The following is a 12448-nucleotide window of genomic DNA, read 5'->3' as shown; positions in this document are numbered from 1 at the left end:
GTGAGATGTTATGCAATTTTTTATAAAGTGAAGAGCATTTCTATCTTATAAATTTATTGAAGCATTTTGACCAATTATTTCTTAAGAAAAATGCATTCGTCTTTCTTTCTAACACATATTTTTTCCATAAATGATGGTTGGGCATATGAGCCTACTCTTCTACAATTGGTGTTTGGAACTTTTTTTGGGTTCAAGCCACCTATTTTGAGTCTTAAAACCCCATTAGTTGGACTCTTAGAAAGTCCTATAATTGTGTCTTCTCTCAATAAAGGAGTTTTATGTGGTGCAGTCTTGGTTAGGGTACTATGAGAGGTAATATATAGTCATATTAAGGAACCAATCGAGAATTAATGTGATCATAATTAGGTAAGATGATCATATTTAGAAAGTAACTTGGTCATATTTGAAAGGTAACTTAGAGTCTGTTTAATATTATTTCTAGAAAGTACTTTTAGTATATAAAAAATGGTTTTTAAAGAAAAATTAATCATTTAAAAAAATTTTAAAAACATTTTTAAGAATTAGAAGGTCATCTAAAAATACTTGTAAATAACACACTTTTACTATAAACACTTTAAGTAAAAATATTGGAAATACACTGTTAAAAAATGCATTTGACAGTATTTTTATTCAAAATATTTTTAGTGAAAGTATTTTCTTTGAAAGTGTTTTTAAAAAAAATATTCTATCAAGTATTTCTTTGAAAGTACTACAAGTGATTTTTCAAAATTTTAAAAGTGTTTCTTAAATTTTATCAAACATTTAATTTCTTTTTTCCTTTTATTTAAAGCTTTGAAATGGGCCTCAAAAGCATCCCACCCAACTTGCTGTAGCCCACACCATCCATCCAAGCCTTCAAAAGCATGCATTCTTGTTGTAACCCAATCCACACCTCATGCATAAGATGGGAGCATCCTTTCCACAAACATTAGAAAAATTATTCACCCAAAGCACACCACCAAGACTTGAACCCTGTATTCTGCATGGAATTTAAGTCACTTGCCAGTAAAGTTGTATTGGCCTTGGTTTCATAAGATGCATATTACATATTTATTAGTTTATAAAAAAAAAAATTATTAGTATATATGTATTATAAATTAATGAAAATAAAATTATTGTAAATAAGTTAAATTTTATTATAGTAATTAAATGTAAGAAAAATATAAATTTATAAATAAAATTATTAACATTTTAAATAATATATATATATATATATATATATATATATATATATATATATTTCATTAAAATAACTTCAATATATGTATTATTATTATTTTTTATCATTTTTTAGTTTTTCATTATATTTTTACTATAAAATATTCACCCATATGTCCCCCATATATTTGATATATGTATAAAATCTAAGTATTGATATATCCATGATAACCGATATTTTCATCCTTATTTGTATCAATAGTTTTTGGTAGCACTTGTAAGTTCAAACAGAAGGATCACAAAAGAATGATGTGGCAATTGAATCGAATGCTCAGAAACTTAATAAAGCCATTAGAAATGGTGATAAGACGATGCTAATCAAAGATGAAGAGATTGTAAGGATTCTAACAACAAGAAGCAAGCCTCATCTTGAGGTGGTCTTCAAAATTTTACTATGATGATTTCGGCAAGGACATTGTAGAGGTATAACATAGTCATGATATTATATTTGTAAATTCTTAGGGCATGTTTGAAATATTAGAATATGAAATGGGAACAAGAAATCTATTCCATGTTTCATTTATTATTTTATTTCAAAAATAGAGATAAAAAAAATTACTGAAATTTTTTTTAATTCTTGCTTATCAAAGGCACTTTTTATTCTTTACTTAAACATTAAAAAATGAATAAAGTGAAAAGAAAAATGTGAAAGTTGATCAATATTAGACTTAAAGTTAGTATCTTTTATCCTTCTTTGTTACCGTATCTTCTTTTTTTATCTTTCTTGGTTCTTTTTTCCTCTTTCTTATATTTCCTTCTCGTCCTTTTTCCTCTACTATTATTAGTTTTTCACACACTAGACTAGGAACAAAAAAAAACCCATTCCATTTTCTATTCATTTATAACTCCAAATTATCTATTAAATATAGGAATAAAATTAAATTTTCAATCTTGTGGATGCAAAATTCTATCTTTTTCGAATTTTGATTTTTCTCTTTTACATGATGTTATGATTTTTATTTTCTTATTTTCACATAAAAAATACATTCTAAGAAGTAATTAGATTGAAATATGTACTTTGCTAGCTAATAGTTTGACACATAAAATTACGAACATACAAATTATAAGGAAAAATATATTATTTCGAACCATGGAACATTATTTATACAGCTTTTTTCCTCTATTTTTATTCTTTTTTTTGTTTTATAAATTCTCTTTTTAGAAAAAATAAATAAATAAGTAGGACAGCAGTTCTCATTCTCATGTTGCTTTGAACAATTCTTTTCCTTGTAATATTTATTAGAAGTGATTTTTCCTCGAATTAGCTTTCAAAAATATTCATTTTAATATAATTCCTCCTTATTTAATTTATTTAGGATCTCGGTGAGGAATCAGGTTTGAAGGACACAATTTATTGCTTGTGTGCTCCTCCAGCGTATTTCAGTAAGGTGAGATAAATTCACTATAACACATTACAAAAATGATCTTTTTATTTTTATTTGTTAAAGCATTTCTTGAACTACTTTTTTTTTCTTTTTAATCTAACATTTTAGATTCAGCAATGAAAGCTAATGCAAGCAAGAACGAAAAAGAAGCCCTAACTCGAGTTATTGTAACCCGAACTGATGTTGATATGAAGGACATTGTTGAGGAATATAATAAGCAATATGGAACTCCTCAAGCCAAGAAGATTGAAGATGTAGCTCTTGGAAATTATAAAGATTTCTTAGTCACGTTGGTCCAAAGAGCTCTAGCTAAAGGAAGTGAATAAAAATGCCTCTCTTAATGAACTTGTGCTTTTTCTTTGAATCAAACTCTACTTATGCTTTATTTTCCTATGTTTGCAAGAGCAATGTGTAATGATAAAAAGCGCGGTGTTCTTATGAAGTGAAACTTTAATAAATCATTAATTCTAGTATGATTGAGTTCCAAAGCATGTCTTTTAATTGATTGAAGCATGGTTATATAATAATATTCTATTTGGATTAAGGATAGTGCGTGACAATAGCATTTAATTTCAAAAAACCTATCTTCATAGCATATTTTTTTCTTTTTCTTTTTATTTAAAAAAAAGGCCTTTTGGGCATTAGGTTAATTGGCCAACTTCTTCTCTGAACCCTACTTTAAGTTTGGATTGTACATTAATCAATCTAATTAAATGATATTTTAAATCAACTCAAGCTCTAAGGTTGATGTTGATCCAACTAATTTAACCTTAGTCACGTCGATCGATGCATTAACAAGCATGCAAAAAAAATAAAAATAAAAAGAAAACTTACTTATTCCATCCTTGTAATGCCACTACAACAAATATGAGGTTTTGCCACAAACTAATTTGTGATTAAAAATTAGTATCTTGTGACAGAAGATTTTTTTTTTCCACAAATTTTATTTTATTATTATTATTATTATATATATATTTTTTGCGAGTTTGTTGCTCTAAGCCTATGAGCAATTATTTTTAACCACAAAATTTAATTAATCAGAAAATGGCTTTTTGATCACCTTCAAGTCTCAAAACAATCACACAAAGTATAACTAAATCAAATTTTCTCTTTTTGTTATGCAATACTCAAATAACACAATTGGATTGGGTGCTCTTGAAATCATTAGAATTTTACTAGTAATCAAGACAATCTAGTTTCTACAAGTACTGGCTATGGAAACTTCACCTTTGCAAATTATTTTTTAGTGTTTTTGATGCACCAAATGGTTGCATGCAATGTAGGTATCAAGTGCCTATAGATTGGAAGTCCCTGATCAAGTTCCTGAAAATAGTTATAGAGTCATGTATGAATTGCATTCACTTTTTACTCATTAACAATGTGTAGAAAGGAGTAGTTGGAATGTTGCACAAAAGTACTACTTCCATGAATCTAATTAAAGATCTATTACTTCCTTGAAGTTACTTCAATGCAAAACCCCTACTAGAAATTCTAACTCAGCTACCAAAAAAAAAATTGTGGTTCAATTAAAGAAGATGGAGTAATTTCCATCATCCGCACCTTAGTGATGGCAGCGCTCTGTTCATCTTTGTAGAGGTTGGAAGTTGTGATAAGCGATGTGTTGCTTCTTGTACTCATCAATATCCAAATTATTTCTTCATGATAGCATAAACGATCCATGGAAAGCATTGTGAGGAATATAAAGGCTATGTTGGAAAGTGTGGTTTCCATTCTTTAGAATAGAAAACACTTAAAAACATGTTTGACAAATGGTGACTTAAAAAAAAATGTTGTCTATGTCTTCTCAAAACTGTGTTTTCAGAGAACATATTTAAAGATAAAAAACACTTAGAAGACATATGGCGAGCACATCATTCTCACTTGTTCTATAGCAATGCTCCTTCTCTACTTGAGACTCATCTCTACAAGCACAACTCCATTGGCATCGGCAACATCTAGTTACACCTTGTCCAGAAATTGTTTGATGATTTTTCTAGACCCAAAAACAATAGGGGAAACTTTATGATAAAGTAATACAAGTATTTATGTTTTTGTGAGTGTTTAGTTAGGTTGATAATTTTGGGCAAATTTCCTAAGTGTCTCTTAACTCAATTTTTCCAAATCCTTCTTTGAACTACTTGCCTAATGAAGATCAAAATGCTGAATTTGCTAAGGGACCAAAAGATGTAGTTGAGCTTGTAGATGGATGAAATGAATCAACCAAGTTTTTCAAATTAGTTATTCTAGAACTATTTATTTCTTAAAAGAGTTGAGGAGGTCAGGACAACTTTTCTTGTCTAAGTGTTTAAACGCCTTGTTTCAATATCGATTTAGATTTTGGTGAGGTCGATTCAGGTTGTTTTTTTCTTTATGTTTTCTTAACTGTTGGATCAAGGGTTTCGTTCCATTTAAAACCTAAAATTGATTCCTATTTTGGGAGGAGATACCTGCAGTCGTTCTCCTTTCCTCTTGAGCTCTCTCTATCCTTATCTAAATAAGCGTGTTTAGTTGTTAAGAAAATTCTCTTTTTGATCTTGATTTCCAAATTGTTTTCCATTAGATTTTCTTAAAAAATAGGTTGATTCTTCTAATCCATTCATCTTTCAATTTCCTATGTATTTAGGTTTTGGCTGAAAACTCATTTTCTTCTTCTATTCTATTCATCTTTCAATTACTATTTATTTAGGTTTTGGATGAAAATTCATTTTCTTCTTGATTGAACTTCAAGAAGAAGTCGAGGTCAAGCTTGGTGAGGACTTCAAGAATGTTCCAAAAGATGAAGGCATGCAGCTGAAGTGAGAAGGTGTTGGTTAAGCAATCCGTGAAAGATTAGCAAACTTGAGTTAAGTAAAACCTTCTACGCATTGGTTACTCTTGATAGTGGAATTTTTTTATCAATGGTAGATTCATAGTTTTTTTAATATCTAAGGAGATTTTCCACATAAAATCTTGTGTCATTGTCTTTTTTGCTCTCATTCTACTATTTGATTCCTTTCCAATGTTAGATATCATTTGTTACTTAAGCATGTATGTTGAAAGGATGAAATATGAGCTAAAATGGGTGTAATTACCTTTTGGATATTCTTGAATAATTTTTTATTCATATTGTTAATAATATCAAGAGGTAATTGGAAATGTATTAGGAAGATAATTGTTCTTATGAATGAATGTAATTAAGGAGTGTTAAAGCATTTGCATGTGACTTGTATTTATAAACTGTTGGGAGGGTATTATTGCATTCATTCTTGCTTGTGGTAGTCTTTATCCTTTGTTGAATAGCTGTTAAAAGAAAGGAATATAAATAAATAGTTGTTAAAAGAAAGGAATATAAATTGTGACGATTCAAAGGGAATGATAATATATGTTAGGGGATCGGGGGACTTGGGAGGGGCGAATAAGTGATTTTATATAGATTCAAAAGGTATTTATAAAATCACCTATTCACCCCCACCCCCCTTCTCTCTCTAGGTGTAGTTCATCATTAAGATTCACCTTCGATTTTTAATTCAGCAAAGAAGTCGTGAAATAGACAAAATGGACTAATGTTGATAAAATAAAATAATATTTTTCTTTGTGCATTCCATGTTCTCCTTCTTCCAACTCCCTTTCTATAAAATACTTTGAGTATTTTTTCCATCCAATAAAAGAAAGTAGAAAATCAAACATATGTTTCATCTTTTTTTATATGATTTATTAATGTCATTAATGACCTTTCTCTTGATAATTCCTCATTAAATAATTGTATGGGGACATAATAATATTTTAAGTTAAATTTTTACAATAATGTGTAGAAGAAAAGGTTTTAGAAAATTGATTATGAGAGGGTGTTTAAGAGTGATTTTGGAAATTTTAAAAAAATTAGATATTTAATAAAATTTTAAAATCACTTTATTTAATGGAAAAAAAAAGAGAATGATTTCGGAAATTTTATTAAAATTAGGCATTTGATAAAATTTTAAAAATTACTTTAAATTTTTTTAAGAATCTCTTGAAATGATTCTTAAACTAGTCCTATTGGTAAATGCTTTTTCTAAAAAATTGATATTACTAGGAATACTATCAAAATTACTGCTTTTTTATTTACATAGACACTAAATAATTCTCTATAAAAATAGTTGTAGTAGCTAAAACCACTCTCAAGTCTGACTCAAAATCAAATTGAAAATATTCAAGTCTTCAAAATGGATAAAACTTCAAAAATAACTTAACAATCCCATACATGAATGCAAGTACACTATGATGTTGACATGCAATTAAGACATTTCCCCCCTCCCCCAAGTCATTCCATTTTTTAGTCTTCTTACTTACCCTAAATACCCCTTAGCTTACTTATAAAATTAATGCCATGATGGAGGTAAAGAAGGCCACCATTCTTGTTGCCTCCATCAAAAGAAGGAAAAAGAAAACAAACGAAGAAGGGAGAAAAATTATGTCTTTGCCAAATGAGAGCCGCACTCTCACAAAGGCTTTTTCTGGTTCTTTCTCCTTCTCCCTTGACTTTATTTTTTCTAAATCACAAACAACTGCATTCTTTTACATTCAAATTGTTTACTCTAGTTGTACTTATTGTGGCATGTTATTTTCTTAATAATTCTAGTGAAAATTTGTGACAATATGGTGATTTCATATGATCTCATGTCCTATATGATTTCAAATTGTTTCTTTGTTCTTTCATTAATAATATTGATTAGAAGGTTGAAATAATCTTGATTTACATTTCTAGGAATACTTGGAGTTGACGAGAAATCAATGATGGAGATCTTAGTAAAATGGCATCCCGAAGACTTGACAACTTTTAGGAATGAAAATTCTTCCATCTTTCTTAAGGATAAATACTTCTTGTTTGAGAGATGGCAAGATTATCATATTGCATTTCTAGTAAAGGAATTTCTGCGTTTTCAGGTATCTATATGTCCAATATTAAATTAGGTATTTATCTGAAACATAAAATTAAAGATATTTATATATTATTTTATCATAAAAAAAAAATTCTCAGGAGAAAACAAAAATTACAAGTGAATTACAAAAGACAGGGAGACAAATGATGACTTAAATATTGGTTTTGGAATAATATGATTAGTTTTTTTTTAACATTTTTGTGGTCAGGATGTTGTGGTGCAATGGACCATGCATCCTTGGGAAAGAGATGCTCGCATGGCAAGGAAGGCTTTGGACGGACACCCTCAAGCATATGGCTTACTCATTGAACTTGCATGCACCAGATCATCAGACGAGCTCTTGGGAGCTAGGAAAGCATACCAGTCCCTCTACGGTGAATCCATCGAGGAAGACGTTGCTTCCCGAGTTGAAGGCATCGAACGCCAGGTTAGTACTACTTTTAGTAACGTTTTCTTTCTTTTTTTCTGTTTTGCGTCAAACTATATTTCAAGTGTATCAACATTATTTTGAGTTGTATTTCTATCTTATTAATTTATTGAAGCATTTTGACTAATTATTTCTTAAAAAGATGGCATTCGTCTTCTTTCTAACATATATTTTCTCCATAAATGATGGTTGGGCTTAAGGATATGCAATTGCAAATGATCTTTTGAGCCAACTCTTCAACAATTGGAGTTTCGAACTTTTTTTTTGTCCCCATTAATTGGACTCCTAGAAAATCCTATAATTGTGTCTTTTCTCAATAATGGAGTTTTATATGGTGTAGTGTTGGTTAGGATATTGTGAGAGGTAATATATATAGTCATGTTAATGAACCAATCAAGAATTACTATGGTTATAATTATGTAAGATGATCATATTTAGAAAGCAATTTAGTCCTATTTGAAAGGTAATTTAAGAGTCCGATTGATAGTATTTCTAGAAAGCACTTTTAGTATAAAAAAGAAAAAAGAAATTTGTTTTTGAAGAAAAATCAACTGTTTGGAAAAATGTAGAAAACACTTCAAAAAATTTATAAAAAAATCATTTATCAAGTGTTTCTCCAAAAAATACATAAGTGACTTTTCAATACAACAAGTGAGTTTTCATATTTTTAGAAGTGTTTCCTAAATTTTACCAAACATCTAATTTTTTTCAAAAACACTTTTTAGGCTAAAAACACTTCAAGAAGAAACACTGTCAAATACACTCTTAAAGAGCGTTTGGCAACTTAAAGTATTTTTAATGGAAGTGTTTTCTTTATAAATATTTTTACAAAAATCATTTATCAAGTGTTTCTCCAAAAAAATACTTTAAGTGACTTTTCAATACTACAAGTGATTTTTCATATTTTAGAAGTGTTTCCTAAATTTTACTAAACATCTAATTTTTTTCAAAAACACTTTTTAAGTTAAAAGCGCTTTCTAGAACTATTGTCAAACATACTTTTAGAGTACGTTTGATAGTAATTTTAGAAAATGTTTCTAGTCTTTCTAACACTTGAATGATATAAATTTTTAAGCATTAAAAATCTTAGAAACACATCCTAAAATCATTGTCAAACGGGCTCTTAGTTTAATTATCTATCAATATCATCAAATATCAACTCAATAGTTGAGATTTCATTTTTGTTTGGTCCAACACTTCAAAAACTCCATCCAATAATCTGTACAACCCCTAAGCCCAACCATAATAAATTGGACTTCAAGCTTTATCATATTTTGGATCCAATTTGAAGTTCATTTATGAGCCAAAAAGCATAAGGTGGTGTTTGTTTTTTTACTTAATTTTAAATAGAAATTAAAACTAAATAGTGCTTAATATTATTAAGTATTAGATTGTTTGTTTTTGTAATATTTTATTTTTATTAAGCATTAAAAAGTAAAGATAAACAACATGGTACTTTATCCATTTAGAAAAAGCCAAATATTTTGATTTTTTCTATTCAACCAAATATTTTAGTTTTTTCTATTCAACCAAAAATTTATAATAAGTCATGAAAAGTAGAAAAACAAACTTAAAGTCCAAAAGCAAATTGCTTTCAATAAAAAGCTAAAAAGACAAACACCCTCAAAGTCTTGTTCTTAACTGAACCTAGCCCATTGTATGTCGCAATTTGAAACTTGAGAGCCCATTTTGCCCACCAACCAAACATAGTTCTTTCCCTTCCACATCTTTGATTTTGGAGAGCTTTAATAAAACACATTCTCTCTAATGATAACTAAAAACTCAGAACCACATAAAGAAACCATGCAACAAATATTATTATCAACCTGAAATAATGTAATGAAAATTTGCTTTTTGTATCAACAGCTTTTGGTAGCACTTGTAAGTACGTATAGATATGAAGGATCACGAATTAATGATGTGGCGGTTAGAGCAGAGGCTATAAAACTTGGTATAACCATTAATAGACATGGTGATAAGAAGAAGCTATTCAAAGATGAAGAGACTGTAAGGATTCTAGCAACAAGAAGCAAGCCTCATCTCAAGGCCGTCTTCAAATGTTACAAGGAAACTTTTAACAAGAACATTGAAGAGGTATAACATAATCATGATATTATAATTGATAATTCTTAGGGCCTGTTTGAAACATTAGAATATGAAATAGGAATAGGAATAGGAAATCTATTCTATTTTTCAATCATTATTATATTTGAATTATTTCAAAAATGGAAATGAGAAGTAAAAAAAAAATGCGTTTCCATACATTTATATGAAAAAACCACCAAATGGGAACTCAAGTTTATAAAATACAAATTTCAAGTAGTTATCTAAAAATAATTAGCATTTCATGCACTTTTTGCTCAAATTAATATTTTGATCATTCGAATACTATATTTTAATGACATAGATACTACATTTGACTAGATGAGTGCATAAAACTTGAATTATTTTTTTAAAGTTCCTATTTTGTAATTATTTTTACGCAAGTATATGAAAACACATTTTTTCCTTATTTTTACATGAGTGAATGTGTGAAAACACAATTTTTCTTAAATATATATATTGTTATAAAAAAATGATTTTTTTTATTTTTTATTTTTTACATAATACATGTCATCCAACATTCCTATCATATTTTAATTCCTACATATCAAAGGCACTTTTTATTCTTTACTTAAACATTAATAAATGAATAAAGTGAAAAAGGAAAAAAAAAATGAAGGTTAATTAGTATTTAAATTAAAAGTTAGTATTTGTTATCCTTCTTTGTTATTTTATGTTATTTTTTTCTCTTTCTTTGTTCCTTTTTCCTCTTTCTTGTGTTTCCTTCTCTTCCCTTTTCCTCTACTATTATCACTTTTTCACTTCAAAACAGTTAAAAAAGAATTATGTAATATTTGAAACACTAGAATAGAAAATGGGTATAGGAATAAAAAGAACCTATTTATTTCTAAGTCCAAATTACTTATTAAATATAAGAATGAAATTAAAATTTCAATCTTGTGGATACAAAATTCTTTTTTTTTTGTTTTTTGGATTTTAATTTTTTCTCTTTTACGTGATGTTATGATTTATCTTTATTTTTATTTTATTTTCACATACCAAATACATTCTAAGAAGTAATTAAATTGAAATATATACTTTGCTAATAGTTTAACATGTAAAATTATGAACATACAAATTATAAGGAAAAACATATTGTTTTGAATCATGGAACATTATTTGTGTGGTCCACTCATGTGCCTTTTTTTTACTCTATTTTTATTCTTATTCGTTATATTGTTTTTAAACTCATACTTTTTTATAAATTCTTTAAAAAAAAAACAATTCTCATTCCTGTGTTACTTTGAACAATTCTTTTCATTTTAATATTTATTAGAACTCATTTTTCCTTGAATTAGCTTTCAAAAATATTCATTTTAATATAATTCCTCATTGTTTAGGATCTTGATGAGACAAGTTTGAAGGACACAATTTATTGCTTGTATGCTCCTTCGATGTATTTCAGCAAGGTGAGATAAATTCACTATAACACATTAAAAAAATGATCTTTTTTTTTTTTTTTTTTTTTTGTTGAAGCATTTCTTGGACTATTTTTTTTTTTTTTAATCTTAGATTTTAGATTCGGCAATGAAAGCTAACGCAAACGAGGATGAAAAAGAAGCCCTAACTCGAGTTATTGTAACCCGAGCCAATGTTGATATAAAGGACATTGCTGAGAAATATAATAAGCAATATGGAACTCCTCTAACCAAGAAGATTGAAGATGTAGCTCTTGGAAATTATAAAGATTTCTTGGTCACGTTGGTCCAAAGAGCTGGTTAATGGAAATGATTAAAAATGCCTGTCTTGATGAACTTGTTCTTTTTCTTTGAATCAAACTCTACTTATGCTTTATTTTCCTATGTTTGTAAGAGCAATGTGTAATAATAAGTGTGGTGTTACTATGAAGTAAAAATTTAATAAATCATTAATTCTAGTATGATTGAGTTCCAAAGCATGTCTTTTAATTGATTAAGGATAGTGTGCGACAATATCATTATATTATAAAGCATGGTTATATATTAATATTCTATTTGGATTAAGGATAGTGTGTGACAGTATCATTTAATTTTAAAAAAACCTATCTTCATAGCATAATGGCCTTTGGGGCATTAGGTTAATTGGTCGACTTTTTCTGGGAACCAAATCATAAACTTTTAACCCTACTTTAAGTTTAGGTTGTACATTAATCAATCTAATTGAGTGATATCTCAAATCAACTCAAGCTCTAAAGTTGATGTCAATCCAACTAATCTAGCCTTAATTGCTTCAATTCATACATTAACAAGCATGTAAAATAAAAAATAAAAAGAAAACCTATTTATACCATCCTTGTAATGCTTGAAGTGTCTTGACTACCACATCATCAAGAGAGATATTGTTCCTCTTGTAGAATAGCTCTTTGATCACCTTCTAGTCCCTCTCAAGTCTCATAGCAATCACACAAAGTATATCTTGATCAAATTTGCTCTTTTGTT

The 12448-nt window shown here is 28.3% G+C and overlaps 1 protein-coding gene across 1 annotated transcript; it reads left to right on the top strand.

The window, feature by feature from the left end:
• Positions 1-6976: 6976 nt before the first annotated feature.
• LOC100261918 (annexin D4) lies at positions 6977-11910 on the top strand. Its single transcript, XM_010647681.3, has 6 exons — positions 6977-7078; positions 7327-7505; positions 7710-7928; positions 9795-10022; positions 11372-11440; positions 11544-11910. The coding sequence occupies exons 1-6, from the start codon at positions 7033-7035 to the stop codon at positions 11751-11753; spliced, it is 951 nt and encodes a 316-aa protein (XP_010645983.2). The 5' UTR covers positions 6977-7032; the 3' UTR covers positions 11754-11910.
• The last annotated feature ends 538 nt before the right edge of the window (positions 11911-12448 follow it).

The sequence above is a fragment of the Vitis vinifera genome, chromosome 13 (genome assembly GCF_030704535.1).
Source record: "Vitis vinifera cultivar Pinot Noir 40024 chromosome 13, ASM3070453v1".
NCBI classification, from domain to species: domain Eukaryota; kingdom Viridiplantae; phylum Streptophyta; class Magnoliopsida; order Vitales; family Vitaceae; genus Vitis; species Vitis vinifera.
Note: the sequence above shows the minus strand (reverse complement) of the source record. Positions and strands in the feature narration are given on the sequence as shown.

Bases quoted from the DNA above. Each gene is read 5' to 3' on its own strand.
- LOC100261918 (XM_010647681.3), top strand. From the start codon at position 7,033: ATGTCTTTGCCAAATGAGAGCCGCACTCTCACAAAGGCTTTTTCTG. The intron at 7,079-7,326 runs GTTCTTTCTCCT...TTACATTTCTAG, and splicing joins TCTCACAAAGGCTTTTTCTG to GAATACTTGGAGTTGACGAG. The intron at 7,506-7,709 runs GTATCTATATGT...TTTTGTGGTCAG, and splicing joins AGGAATTTCTGCGTTTTCAG to GATGTTGTGGTGCAATGGAC.